Below are 14,865 nucleotides of genomic sequence, written 5' to 3'. Positions count from 1 at the left end.
TATATATACACACACACTTCTAGTGTTCAAGTCCTGTTTCTGGGGGCAAACATCTCATGATTTTGGGCTCGACAAAATAGTGAATTGAATGGAATGTCTGTTTCAGCGGCATCATAATTACCTTTCATTTCCTTTGGGTAAATATGAATCCATCCATCAGTTAAGTAACATCTGCATAAATAAAATACTCCAAGCAACAATTTAGCAAGTTATGGTTGTTTATTCTTCATATTAATCAGTTATCAAATGTGACAAATAAAGAAAATATCTTAAACATGGACTCGTAAGACTTTCATTAACTCTGGCGATGTTGAGTCCTTTTCACAGCGTTATATACATCAGCTTATAATTATTAATGTAAATAAATACACTAAACTGAACAGTTTAACAGTGGTTCCAGATGTCCGACTGCAGTGTGTGGCAACGTGGCGTAAAGACAAAATAAAACAGCCCAGCTTCCTTATCTTGCATTTCAAATCATGTATTATTAACAATGTCATTACAGAAACAAATGGCAGTGTACAGAGTATTATTCACACGGTAGTGACAGACCGTTCACAGGTCAGTGTGTTGTGAACAGAGCTAATGAGGACGACGTCCACTGCTGCAAACGGGAAACTCCCTCTGGTAGGTGGATTATATGGAAACCCAATGTGTTCAATACTAAATAAATCAAAATGATAAAATAATCAATAATACATGCAGATCAAATATATCACCATGAAACTGGGAGACACCTAAAGCACTTTATTTCAGAATGTTGTTTTGCCTAAATCAGTTTTTTCCGCATTTACTGTCTGATATACAGGACTGTCTCAGAAAATTAGAATATTGTGATAAAGTTCTTTATTTTCTGTAATGCAATTAAAAAAACTAAAATGTCATGCATTCTGGATTCATTACAAATCAACTGAAATATTGCAAGCCTTTTATTCTTTTAATATTTAATAATTTTTTAATTGCATTACAGAAAATAAAGAACTTTATCACAATATTCTAATTTTCTGAGACAGTCCTGTATATATATATGAATGAGGGGGGGAGCGTCTGACAACTGTGCTACTATAATGCATAAAACAGGTGGTTTGCAGGTCGGGTTCTCGTAATTTGTCGTCAGGTGGGGTATTAAAAAATAAAGTAAAACTCAAGTTTACGATCACTAAAATCCTACAGACTGGTCCTTTAAATTATTCTGATCCTGGAACAAGAGACTCAATTTACTTCAATCTACGAGTCATTTGGTCTAAGAAAAATAAAAAGTTGAAAGATTTTTGGCATCAAACAGACCTCATAACCTATCCATGATCCATAGAAGTGCTGAGTTCCTGTTTGCGTGGTCCGCAGCGACGTCACCCAGCATCGGCCCTCATGGGCGCGTCAGGCAGAACGCACACAGGAATGAAGTTCAGAAGGAACTACAATTCAGCATTTTTTCTTCTTTTATTATTAATAATAATAATATTAATTGAGATTATTTGACATTCTATTTGTAAAAATAAGTTTGTTCGATAACCCAAAATACTTTTTATCCAACATAAATTGCTTTCCAAGAGCACAGCTTTTACCTGCCTGCTTTGACTGAACATGATAATACTTATACGGAGTTATGTGTTGATATTAACACATTTTAATTACTATACAGGAACACAACCTCACCAGCCCAAATGAATAAACACAGTGCATCTCTCCATGTCCAGTGCACTCCATCATAGTGGGACTGGTGTGGCTGTACAATATGACAGGATGTGTTCAACGCTTTGGCAGTCGTCATAAAAAACGTTCCTATATTTACACGCACACACAAATGTTTGCTGAAGATCAAATATGACACTTATGAATACATAACCTTCCGTGTGCGATGTAGCACTTAATTCTGTAGATTCCGTTAGTCCCACTCCAAGCCATGAATACATCTTACTACTTGAAGCCTCGATGACCTTTGGCTCATTTTCATTGGACGTAAATCAAGTGATCCTTCATTAGTTCTCTAACTGATCGCCAACCTATTGAGAGAGACTTTGGTAAACATATTAGGCGCTGATTAACTAATTAAAAACCAAAAAGCTTTATATCAGTTTCCCTTTACTGTAAATGAGATAGCATGTACATACAAAACGAAACACTGTTACGATCAATCCATCGTTGAGCGGATTGAGAACTCCTCACGATGGAATCAGTGAAGAAGAGTTTCCCTCTTTCCAGTGCTTCTTGTATAAAATATTGATTTAAAGTCATCGTTTCCCATATATCCGTGCAGACATATGGAAACTGTAAATGGAAGTTTTATGCAATAAAGTGACCATCTGAGACAAATTAAAGAAAAGCATGATAATTCCACGTGGATCCAGTGGATCCGTGTAGAGGGATTTACCTGTAGGTAAGTGGCAAACAGGCCCCAGACTACTGGATTCCTTTTGAAAGCTGATTGGGAAAGAAAGGAAAATGGAGAGCTTTCCACTTTTCATTTAGGCTTTTCAGCCACCTCTAAATTAAACCACCTCAAAGAAAAGCCTGATGCCAGCAAAACACTTTAACTCAGTGCCTCGACACTTACTATATACTCTGAAAAATGTCAATCGGACTGAGGTCTTCACAGATGTCCTCCTCATCTCCGATGTCCGTTCTGCTTCTTGTTCCTCGCGGGCGTCCTGATTGGCTGACTGGCAGCTCCATTCTCCAGGGAGGCAGCAACCGGAGCCGCCGGTGGAGCGGTGGGAAAGGGGTACGACTCTCCATCGCCGCGAGACTTGAAAGCTCCCGCTGAGGAAAAGCTCAGAGGACTGAAAGAAATAGACACAGAGGAGAAGTTGTAAGATGGTTTATGAAGAGGATTTATCATCTACGCATCTTCTTTATGAAGACAACAGGAAAGACTATGGCGTGTTGCTGTGTGTGTGTTACCTGATGGGTGTGTGGGGGCTGCTGTTGTGTCGGCGTACAGCTCGTGTTCGGGGCTCGAATGAGAAGCCTTCTTTTAGACTCTCTAGGACTGATGGAGCCACGTAGGTGAAACCCTGATAGAGAATCATAACTCAAATCATCGATGGATAACGTCACCACGCCACTGGCTTTCTCACCAAATGAATAGAGTTCATCGAGTTCTACTTATTACCTTCGCATTGAAAATGCGGAAGGTTATGTTTTGATCGCCGTGTATTTATTTATTTGTATGCGTGTTACTCGCATAACTCAAAAAGTATTAAACCGAATCGCATGACATTTGGTGGGATGATTGGTTATTATCCGGGGACCATTTGATTAGATTTTGGGATTGATCGGGTCAAAGGTCAAGGTCATGAAAAGGTACATTTTTATCCAATTGGCATGCAACTAATGCCAAAATGTTCATAATTCAATGCCCAATCTTGTGATATGCGAAGCTATGCGCTCCACCGAGTGCCCGTTCTAGTTAATCAAGTAATTGCTTCCAGTAAACTGCTTTGTGCTGGAGCCTCAATATAAAGAAGAGCCTCTCACAGCGAAGGCGAGCTCGGCGCTGTGGCTCAGCGTGGTGTCGTCTGGACTGTCCACCGGCGTCTGTCTTGTGAAGTGGGTGTCGAACTGGCTCACGTCCTCGTCCGACTGCTACGGAGACAGGTGGGAAAGCGTTTAGAGGGATTGGAGGAAAACGAGGAGATTTGTGAAGGTGCGTCAGAATGGAACGTGAAAGAGATGCTGTGATGACAGAATGAGGGCCGAGGAGAACGCCACCTCAACAAGCCGGTCGCAGGCCAGCCGGTGACCTACCAGCTGTGGCTTGTATGGCGGCTCCACCGTCTTGTTCAGCAGCTCAGTCCAGTCGATGTGCCTGAAGAACGGATGTTTCTGCAGCGGAACAATAGGGATACGTTATACATTCTCTCTGGACCCCAATTTATAGCCGAAATGTACACATTAATCCTGAAGCACAAGGGGGCTGTGAGCCTTTCTTCACAAGTTGTGGTTTTGATTTGAATTGGAAAGCGTTTTAATCATGTCTTTGTCCTCTGCATGTTGTCCATGGTGAATCTTTAAAGAACACTTTGAGTTGCTGGTCTACCGCCGCATCCATTGTTTAGCTCGTTACTGGTTTGGAGTAACTTTGTTTGTTTGAACAGGGTTAGTTCTGAGGAAAACTAGAAAAGGCATTTCCTGCAGAACGGCTTCAGTTCCCCATCTGAAGGCAAAGTGAAGCTGTGAGAATATGCAAAATATACTGTTCAACTTTAACTTAAATGGATTCTTTTAGTGTCTAAAATGTGTCTGCTTAGCTCCCGTGCTACTGTAGTCACACACTGACTGTGCCGCAGGACCTCATGCGAAACCCAACCATCCCTTCAGCGTCTGGGCGGGGCCTCGATGACGAGCCTCTTTGGTTTCTAGTAAAGCTCCTATTTAGTGATACATCGTACTCCGCTGCTGGAGGGTGATCTCGGATATTTCCGGTGCCTTCCCACATGGATGTGGTGTATTTGAGCTTGTCCAGTGAGAAGGAAACCATGTTCACAGCAGGCGTCAGGCTCCTGGAGCCCGAGGGAGATACCTGGATATCAGCACAGTCGGTTTTACTGGAGCCGAGTCTTTGGGCTGGGTTCTTCTTTAAGAGCTGAAAGAAAAATACCAACAATAAATGAAATCATTTAGAGTATATATGCGTTTTCATGATATTGTTTCCAATGAGAAATAATACCAAGAAAATAACTAAATGACAACAGAGGGATATGCATCCAATATCCAAATCGCTTATCCTTTTTTTTTGTGTTGCGGGACGCTGGAGCCGATCCCAGCTGACAGGTCGCCAGTCCATCTCAGGGCACACAGAGACAGACAACCATTCACACTCACATTCACACCTACGGGCAAGTTCGAGTTTAATTAACTCTAAAGCCCTGCATGTCTTCGGACCCTGGGAGGAAGCCAGAGAACACGGAGGGAACCCGCGCTGCCACAGGGAGAACATGCAAACTCCGCCCAGACCGGGAACCGAACCCACGGCCCCGTTGCTGTGAGGCCAGAGCGAGCCACTCCACCACCGTGCTGACCCAGATATATACAGAGGCATATATGGAGTATTAATCTGCCCACACTGTGTTGTAGTTAATGGAAACTTGAACTGGTTGTTACTTTCATGTTAATTCAAACCAATATTTGTTATATTAAAGGTTACATTGAAGACTAGGTACTGGCATGCGCCATCTGTTCAGGTGCAAAAGACATACTCTGAATAATGATAATATTGCAACTACTGTTGCTAATAATATTTCACACGTCATATAAATAAGTATTAAACTGCCAAATGAAATTACATTTCTAGAGTCTAAACTTTGTGCAGCTTTCCGTTCAGAGAAACGGTAATTGGCAAACATCAGACGCCTTGGCTCACATCCCGTCCTCTGAGGAAGACCCTGTGAGACCATGTGGTGCGAATTAAGTTTTACCTAATTATTTTTACAGTTGACGTAAACAGTCTAAAGGCTCTACACAGCTGTGCCGCCTGGACCGCCTGATTTACAGCTTCACAGAATGAGCTCCTGAATAAAACAGAGCGTATGCTTAGTTTTCTATTTTCAAAGAATTTACTACAAAGCCAGGTACCACCACACAAGGACGTGTAACCCCCTTTTTAGTGAATGCATTAGTTTTAAGAGGATCAGCAGGGTAATGGGGGTTTGTTTGTTATTACTTAACAACGCACCTTCCTAAATGAAAACAATCCCCATCAATGTGCCCAAACCAGCAACACAATTGAATGATGAATACCGTTGTAGCAACTCCATTGCCGCTACCCGTGGGTTTCCCCCAAAAGCTCCAAGGATCAGCCATGACCAAAGAGGTTCCGGTTGACAACATGTTTTATTCGGCTCACACACCACTCAGCAGACCGCAAGACTGCGCCTCCGCTCACTCTCCTCTCCACTGAGCCCTTTTATGAGGGCGGCCTCGGCTGCTGACTGATTGCCAATCACCAGCAGCCGAGGCCAAATTGGAGACAGCTGCCACAACCGTTTTATTGATTGATCGAAAAGTCATGTATTTCAGTCAACGGCATTCAGTCTGCACCGATTATCAAAGAGAATCCCATTTTCAGACCTTCAACTTGTGCTCAGCCCTTTAGCAGACTGGCATCATGTAACGCACCTGACTAATATTCATAATGCTCATCTTTCATATTGCTTTAGGATGGATTATCAAAACATGGCAAAATGAGGACGAGCACATTTTAGCTCCATAAAAAAGGAGAAACTGATTCATAGTGGTTATGAAAAAGAGAGAAATTTCATCCAATTTGTCAAACACTACTAGAGTGCTACTGAGGAGGGCAAAAGTCTGACAGACGATGATAAATGATATATAAATGCAAAAAGACAAAATACTCCTATCCGATCAAGAATGTGGCCAATTTAGCGATTTAAGCATTTAGAAAATGATCAAACTCTACGTTCGGCCTCATATGAGGGGGTCGTTTTACAGACCTTCTTGATGAGGTCCTTGGCATCGATGGTCAGGTATGGCGGCAGATTGATTTTACACTTCAAGATCTTATCAATGGTCTTCTTCCTGTTTTCAGCTGTGAATGGAGGCTGGTGGAGAATTACAGGAGTCAGCAGTTACTCGAAGGATTCTGCAGTTCGGGATATAAATCCATCACAGCAGCAATAAACAGTAACGCTAGTAATCCTTGTTGGGCGGGACTATTATATTTCACTGTAATATTAGATGAGGGAAACGGCTAATGTACCCACTGACAGAGTAACACAAGAAGAAATGGACCAATTGAAGGTTTCCGTTAGCTGAGGCTTATTGAGTCAGAGGAATCATTCTGAAATGCTATTTTTCTCTCTTACAGTTAGACTGTCTCAGTAAAATACTAGATCAGAACATCCTGAAGTTTGAATAATGTCTAGAATATTTAACATGCATTGCAGTATAAATAAATGTTGAATGTGTCTGCATTGTGGATTTAAGGAGCAGTACAGTGACTAAAAGAGACCACAGGATGTCCAAGGCAGTGGTTACAATAGTCATTTGTCATCTGGTGGTGCAAGGACACACCAGAGGGGAGGAAGAGTAACAACAATACTTTTAATCTGAAGAATTTATAGGATATATTTCTATTCATCCCCCATTTTACAACGTAATATAGCCGATCACCATCCGATCAAATAGGTTGCATTGTGTAAAGTGCAGACTCTTGTGTGTGCGCACAGCTGAGCCGATCCCAGCTGACTGAGTGAGGAAGGCTGACACAGTTGGACAACCAGTCACACTCACACCTTTAGAGTCATCAACTAACCTCCATGTCTTTAGACTGGAGGAAGCAGCCCACTGAGAGAACTGGACACCTGACACAGTTTCCTCATAATTAATTACTACTCCAACTTACTGATCCGGTCATCATGTCATACATCAGGGCCCCGAGGCTCCACCAGTCTACTGCTCTGTTGTGACCCATCCTGGTCAGGATCTCTGGAGCCCTGGTAGAGAAATTTCTATTGATGAAATACACATGGATTGAAAAAAAACATATGTGTGTGTGTGTGTGTGTGTGTGTGTCTGTCTGTCTGTCTGTTTGTATGTGTGTGTTACCCACATGTACTCTATGGTGCCGCAGAAGGTGTGTGTAACACTTCCATCATGAATGGATTCCTTACAGAGGCCAAAGTCGGTCAGCTTGATGTGTCCTTCAAAACGAAACACATGTTGAAGTAAAACTATCGACGTTGACATGTCGGGTAGAATCTAGATGCAAGAGGGAATGAAACCATCACACAATCTAAGTTTAGCAATGACGCAAAGGGGGGCCTGGAAACAACACATTAGGGCATTCAAAGAAGCAGTGTGTAGAAATGAGTGGTAAGCGAGCACTAAGGCAGCAGACTGCATCCAACTGATCGACCCTCCGTTCACTCCTCCCTTCCCAAGCCTGTCAGAACTACGGTGGCCTTGAGGGGACACACAAAAGGAACAGCCAGGGATGGGTTGGTCTGTTCCGGGCTACGGTAGAAACATGACGGAAATGAATTGGACCTGCTCTTGATTTCATTCTGAGGCAACGGCAACACAAAGACACAGTTTCATGTTCACACCAATGAAATGAGGTCAAAATGAAGTGACTACATCACGGTATGTAAACAATCACAGACTACACATGAAATTTGAAAGACAGAAATATCAGCACCGCCTTCCCACTATGTGTGACCATTCTGCATTTGAAGACATTCAATCTTTTGCTTTCAACAACTTTAAATTGAGCTGTATTGATCGCATTGTTTAACATGTGGTGTGTGTTACCTTGGTGATTAAGCATGATGTTTTCAGGCTTGAGGTCTCTGTAGATAATCCCGTTAGAGTGGAGGTGACCGAGAGCCAATGTGATCTCTCCTAGATAGAAACTTTAAAACAGACAGAATTATTTAAGTCCATGTCTTAACAGAGGCAGAATGATATTCTAGGAATGAATCACTAACTAAGTAGGAATGAAAACATGCATCATCATGCTGAAGTTTTATGTGGAGATGCACTGACCGATCGGCCACCCGTCAAAACCAGCCGGTTGTCATGTATTTGCTTGCTTTTCTTTAGGAATCAAATCTAAAAAGGACAGGAACTGTGATGTCGACATGAATCCATGCTGCCTTGGGCTACTACCAAGAGGTTAGAGGACTGTCATTTTAGTTTGTCATACATGTATATCTACTGGAGGTCACGTGACGGTTGAGTCTCGCCCTCTTCTCTCCGACAGACCAGCATACACCTAGCCCCGCCTCCTCTCACTTACTCAGTGCTGTGGTCTCGCCCGTGATCAGAATAATATGCGAGGCATTGTTGTCATATTACAGCCTTCATTGTTTCTCATTAATTACCTGGGACATCTTGGCCTGCCACAGTTTCATGATGAACCTAAAATATTTCTTCACTTCAATCTCAGCGGCTCGGTGCTGGAGGATAACCTCATAGCACCGCTCCCCCAAGTCAGCTCTTGGACGTTAGCTCCTGCTGTTAGCCTTGAGCTATACAGCACAACATGTTTGAAAAAAATGTGTGTGTGTGTACTTTCTAGGGCTGTCAATCGATTTAAAAAAATTAACTAATTAATCGCGATTAATCGCGCTTAAAAGTGTTTTCCTTCTTTTTAAAGACAAAACTTCACACAGAGTTGTGTTTTCAAAGAGGCTCCTACATATACAGTGCCAGCGAGGTATTTAATATCGTGGATGATAAATTGTTTCTTCAGTGAAACATCAGATTAGTAAAAAAAAAAAAGTATATTGAGACCCCATTGGTCCTGTCATCTTTAACACTGAACAGCAGAACCAGTGGCCTTGGTAACTGACTGACATTCACATATGTCACGTTAACCCTCTGGAGGCTGGGGGCATTTTATACATTTTACAAAATAAATTAAATTCACCGTTTAAAGTCTTTTGCATGTGACACATCCCCACGTGTTATACATCAAACATTCCAGAACAATCTCAGCTCTATTCAATGAGGCTCAGTTGTCCTGGTGCCGTGTTTTCTGGTTCTCTGACTGACAGGCTGCTAAATGAGCCTAACCTGTGAGGTGGGAGGTCCTTTGTGATTTACTGAGTGTTCATTGGTTGTTTTTTCCCCGAAATGTTGACAGACAAACGGATTGACCAATCACGTTGAAGGTTTCGTGTGTCGCGTTCTTTCCGCGCCGCGTCACCCGACACGTCGCCCCTTCGTTCCTCTGTGTCTCAGAGGGGGAGACGGGAGGAAGGAGGAGCAGGAGGAAACCCGACTGATTCATCCACGAGTTAAACTGATTTCTGCTCCTTATTTTCGCGGAGAAATAATTGTTTTAAAAACGGAAACAGTGTCAAACCGTACTGCCGCGGTTTATAAAAAATAAAATAAAAAAATTTGCGTTAATTGCGTTAAAATATTTTTGTGCGTTAACGCGGCAAAATTAATCGCATAGATTAACGCGTTAACGCTGACAGCCCTAGTACTTTCTTTTGACAATTGTTTGAAGTAACTTAATGGAGTTTTGGAGAAAGTTATTTCATAGTCAAGACTCAAGGTTTTACTATAAACATACAATATAATTTCTCATGAAAGAAAAACTATAAATATGTTTGTTTATAATGCTATTAACAGTTTAAAGAAAGAAAGAAAATCTTAATTTAAACTTAAACTAGGCCGTGAAAATTGAAATGAGTGCATCTCTAAATTCAGATGTTGTGCTTTTTTAGTTTGCAGGTTGTGCTGATTTCCCAGATTGTGTGCAACCATTTACACAGGAGCATGTGTCCTTACCAAGCAGTGTCCTCCATGAAGATGCCTTCCTTCTCTAGCTGCATGAACAGTTCCCCTCCTGGTGGTAAACAACAGTACAGCTGGATGAGCGGGATCAGTGTCAAAGAATCTTCCCTCCAACCGATCCTTCATTCATCCCTCTTGTTCGTTCTCCACCTCTTTGAATGAAGTGATCTCCCGAGCTATAGATATGTGTTCACTAACTCTGGGCCATGGCGTCTGTCTCTACCCCTATGTTTTTACCCTCCACATCCCTCTTACCACTCAGACACTCCAGTATGAGGTAGAGCTTTCCCCCTGTCTGGAAGGCGTACAGAAGATCCACGATGAATGGGTGTCTCACCGTCTCCAGGATCTCCCGCTCTGCTCGAGTATGGGCCGTGTCTTTGGCATTACAAACTATCTTCGCCTAAAGACAAACAAACAAGACAAGTGAGCGGAGTACTGTGTTGAAAGACGCAAGAAGGATGGGCGAGGACAGAAGGGAAGACAAACACAATGCGATAGGACAGAAAGAAAGACAAAGACAAAGCAATGGACGAGGCCAGAAAAGAGGATGAAGAAGCATAGTGTGGAGAGTAACGCATGAAGAAGAGAGGAGAGGAACAACTTCCTGATCTATTAGTCAGGCAATGTATTTCTGAGGAAGGACCTGATGGCTGAGACAAAATACCTTTTTCAGAACCTTCATGGCAAATATGTTTCCCATCTGAGCACCTTGGACCTTCCTCACCTGGAAAACCTGAAAAATAGAATATCAATCAATTATATTTGTCAAATGTAATCATGAGTGGGACAAAATATCCAATTGTGATCCATTCTCCAAGTGCGGTCTAAAGTTTTTTTTTTTTTCTGTGTCAGTCTCGTGAAGCCAAAATTAATATTACAACAAACAAGGATCAAGAAAAATAATCAGGAAAAGAAAATGTCACAGTGCTGTCAGGTATCTTGTACGTAGTATTACGATTAATAATAATGTTTATAGACTCCTGTTTACAGCAAAAATGTCAATCGTAGAGTAGTTAGAAATAATTTTTCAAAATACAAAATAAAATGTCGAACTTTAAAAAAGATAACATGTGTAGAGTGAACAGCATGGTACATCATTACACACGCACACCTTGCCATAGGCTCCTTTTCCCAGCACCGTAAGAAGCTCAAAACAGTCCGGTCCAACTCTCTCGCTGTCTCTGTTGACACTCTCACTGGTCAGCTCCACCTCCTCTGTCTGCACACTGGGATGAGCAGGGCACAGTTCAGTATTGGTAGGAACACAATGGCCTGCTGTATCAGAGCCACTCCTCTTGATGGCATGTTCAACTCAACTTACGTCTCTGGTTCCGTCACAGTGAAGTCACAGACGTCATCCTACAGATGGGGAACAGAAAGTCACTGAGGTTAAACAAAGTTGCACACAGAAGCCAAAATGTACTTTAATAATACAACGATGTGTATTCCACATTTTATCATGTGTGCATTTGTTTGCGATGCATCCCAGATAAACAACCTGAGGAGGAGGCAAATGATTTTTTTATTATTCCTGTGTACTTCAGGGAAGTAATCAGCGTTAGTCTTATCAATGACTGGGGGATACAGACCTCTGTGTCGCTGATGTCCTCATTCTCCAAGTCTATGTCGAACACTCCTGCCATCCTGAAACAGAGACAGTACAATCAATATCTGCAATACAACTCTGGCTGGGGAAAACTCCCATGTCGGAGATTTCTACAATACAGTTGTTCATAATTTAAATGTCATATATCCAAAATGACAAACCACATTGTGTCATTTTGAATTTACGGAATATATTCCGATTAGTACAGATTAGAACGATAACTAGAAATAATGCAATGGCAGATATCCCTAAATGTACAAAGGATCTGTTTTGGATATCCAAAAAGGCAAATAATAAGCTAAAAGGCTGTGTTCCTAAGAATAATTATATAAGAGACAGCTGCTGTGTGGATTGTGCATATGTGGAACGTTTATTTTGATCTACACACAAATTCAGTCTCACTATTAGACGTTAAAACAGCCTCCTGTACTTTTTAAGTAGTTCACTTAAAGTGGTAGTTCCTGTAAACCAGGACTCGTTGGACACCGACAGTTAAAACGAAGTCAGGGTGTTGGACACATCACCGGTCACACGTCCGTCTGGGTTCCGACACTTGGCCCACACGAAACTTCGCGCAACCACCGATCCGTGAACCCGCTGACGATACACCCTTCACGGTAAAGCGGACCCGGGACTGTGTTGTGTGCTTAAAGTGAGTGGTGTTCTTCACACAACACAGACGGCTCAGCATCACCGTCTTCAAGATGGCTATCTTAACTTCACACGTAGCATGTGAGCTAACAAGGAGGCAACCAGATAACACAACAGTATGCGAGCAAGCTGACGTCCCGGCAAACGTTTCACGAGACTAAAGTCAGATAGACTGGGCGTTTGGTAGGTCGCCTCTGTGTCCTTCTGAGTAGTCACCAGCTGATTCTACCCGCTACCACGTTGACAGCTGGATTGACAGGTAGCGCGGTGGCGAGCATGCTAACGCAAGCTAGCGTTTCACCTGAGAGCTCTCCGTCTTCACCCAGCGCACGTGTGTCTGTCCGCAGTCCGACCGCTCCAAACCCAAAAGTCCCGTCTATACGCCGACAGCTGTAACCGCCATTGCTCCTGTTACCCTTCTGTCGACTAAACTAACAACAACACACAGAGCCGTTTGGGTTCCCTTCATCCTCCTCTGTCCGACGTGGACGCTCCTAGATGTTGCTGAATGGCCCTTTAGCCTGCCGCGTCATCACGGCCACGCTGCGTCACGAAGGTCCTGGAAGGAAAGAGCTGGAACAGCTGCTGATAATCATAATGATGACGACGGTGAGACTGCGGCTGCTGGTGGTGTTATAATAACAACAAATACATGTAGAATAATAACAATAATCACATTTAAAAATACTAATAATAAAGGAGAATATAATAATTAGAATAGTAAGTATTTGTATTAGTAAACGCTAAAGTACTGTAGCGACCCTGGGTCAGGAACGCTACGAGACGTAGATGGCTTATAGCAGGCCTATTCAACTAGCGGCCCGCGGGCCGGATACGGCCCGTTTGAGTTTAACTACGGCCCGCAAGACTGCCTGCAAATCAGTATAGCTTGGTAAGAAAAAATAAAACTGACGGACACGCCTCTTTTATACATTGAGACATCTAACCCAGAGCCATTGAGTTTCACTGTTGCCTCAACCAAACCTGTATGGTTACATCTTTATGTTACGCACCCGTGTTGGTTGCCGGTGTTACACCCCTACTGGTTTCCCTGCGCGTGCGTTGTGTTCTCTTCACATCTGCAGCGGGGCTCTATCTCGCTCACCAGATTCGTCACACATTCACAAACATATTGCTGGAGATCTTTAAGCCACCGTTCATATCCATTTTGACGATTCCGATTGTATAAGTGAGCAGCGCATCACAGCCACGGATGAAGAAATACATTTTCGAAAAAAATAAAATAAAAAGATCGCCCGACCTGGTTTCGATCCCTTTCACGCAAAAGGAGTCTGCACTCAAAGACACACAGTCTGTGCGCTGCGCCACCAGATATTAGTTTCAGCTCAAGTAATTTATATATTGATGCATTAAGTCACATTTCTTATGTTTTCATGGGAACAGTTTGGTTGAAGGGATCTGAAACAACTGGTTACCTTGAGCGGATATTTACACTTTGAAACATGTTTATCGTGATGCTTGTTCGCAACACTTTTGCCACACAATACCGACGCATTTTCGTGTGTGACTGTTTACCTGTGGAAATATACATTACTGTTTTTCATTTTTAGCCATTATTTTATCAATATTCTGTGCGGCCCTCACACCCCCCGTGATTTTCTTATTCGGCCCACTTGCTACTGAAGTTGAATAGCCCTGGCTTATAGGGTGTTTATTCAGAGAACATAGAACAAGCTACTGTTGGCCGTAGCCTACGCCAAAACCCCCGCAAAACGCCGTGAAAACCTCCAAACCAGCTTCACGTCTGCTCCGGGTCATAGCTCTGCTCCGAACGAGTCGTAACACAACAACACACACACAACAACATCACTCGCTGTCCAATCACAGACACGCCTCACAGCTACCAGCTCGTGAGACGTTCACTTACATCCGGAACATAACATTTATAACATAACATTCCCTCAGTCCGTTACACTACCCTCCCCCCACAAAGTCCCTCGCCTCGAGCAAACAAAGTCTCTCAGGTGGCCAGGGGCCTGCGGTTCCTCTGAGGCTGCCGTCGGCGCTGGGGAGAAGGAAAAGGGGTTGAGGGACGCTGGGACCAAGGGCAGGGGCGGGAAGGGAGGGCGGGGCCAGGGACACTAAGAGCCTGTGAAGGCGGGCGAAGGCTGGGCCCATTGGGAAGGGTTTGGGGGTAGTCTGGGCTGAGTCCAGGGTTCCCGTGCCCCAGGCTCTTGTCCTGATGGGGTGGATGTGCCCGGTAGGGGCCAGCCTGTCTCGATGCAGAGCGACTTTCCTTCCTCGTGGTGGCAGTTGGACCCTGTACACCACCTCTCCAAGTCTCTCCAGGACTCGGCAGGGCCCCACCCACTCAC

At 43.3% G+C, this 14,865-nt stretch overlaps 1 protein-coding gene across 1 annotated transcript; it reads right to left on the bottom strand.

Moving 5' to 3' along the window:
• Positions 1–200: 200 nt before the first annotated feature.
• Positions 201–13,057, bottom strand: LOC130190011 (ribosomal protein S6 kinase beta-2-like). The gene is made up of 16 exons (XM_056409114.1): positions 12,831–13,057; positions 11,862–11,916; positions 11,594–11,631; positions 11,384–11,498; positions 10,937–11,005; positions 10,525–10,672; positions 10,264–10,321; positions 8,272–8,372; positions 7,571–7,661; positions 7,364–7,454; positions 6,453–6,560; positions 4,523–4,585; positions 3,748–3,825; positions 3,478–3,585; positions 2,902–3,014; positions 201–2,780 (listed from the first exon to the last, which is right to left on the bottom strand). Exons 2-16 carry the CDS (start codon positions 11,913–11,915, stop codon positions 2,606–2,608), a joined length of 1,410 nt encoding a protein of 469 aa, XP_056265089.1. The 5' UTR covers position 11,916; positions 12,831–13,057; the 3' UTR covers positions 201–2,605.
• Between the last annotated feature and the right edge of the window lie 1,808 nt (positions 13,058–14,865).

The sequence above is a fragment of the Pseudoliparis swirei genome, chromosome 24 (assembly GCF_029220125.1).
Source record: "Pseudoliparis swirei isolate HS2019 ecotype Mariana Trench chromosome 24, NWPU_hadal_v1, whole genome shotgun sequence".
Taxonomy (NCBI): domain Eukaryota; kingdom Metazoa; phylum Chordata; class Actinopteri; order Perciformes; family Liparidae; genus Pseudoliparis; species Pseudoliparis swirei.
This window is presented reverse-complemented; position numbering and strand designations above follow the sequence as displayed.

Bases quoted from the DNA above. Each gene is read 5' to 3' on its own strand.
- LOC130190011 (XM_056409114.1), bottom strand. From the start codon at position 11,915: ATGGCAGGAGTGTTCGACATAGACTTGGAGAATGAGGACATCAGCGAC. The intron at 6,561-7,363 runs GTAAGTTGGAGT...ATTCTCCACCAG, and splicing joins ATGACATGATGACCGGATCA to CCTCCATTCACAGCTGAAAA. The intron at 3,586-3,747 runs GTAGGTCACCGG...CTGTCTCCGTAG, and splicing joins CGCCATACAAGCCACAGCTG to CAGTCGGACGAGGACGTGAG.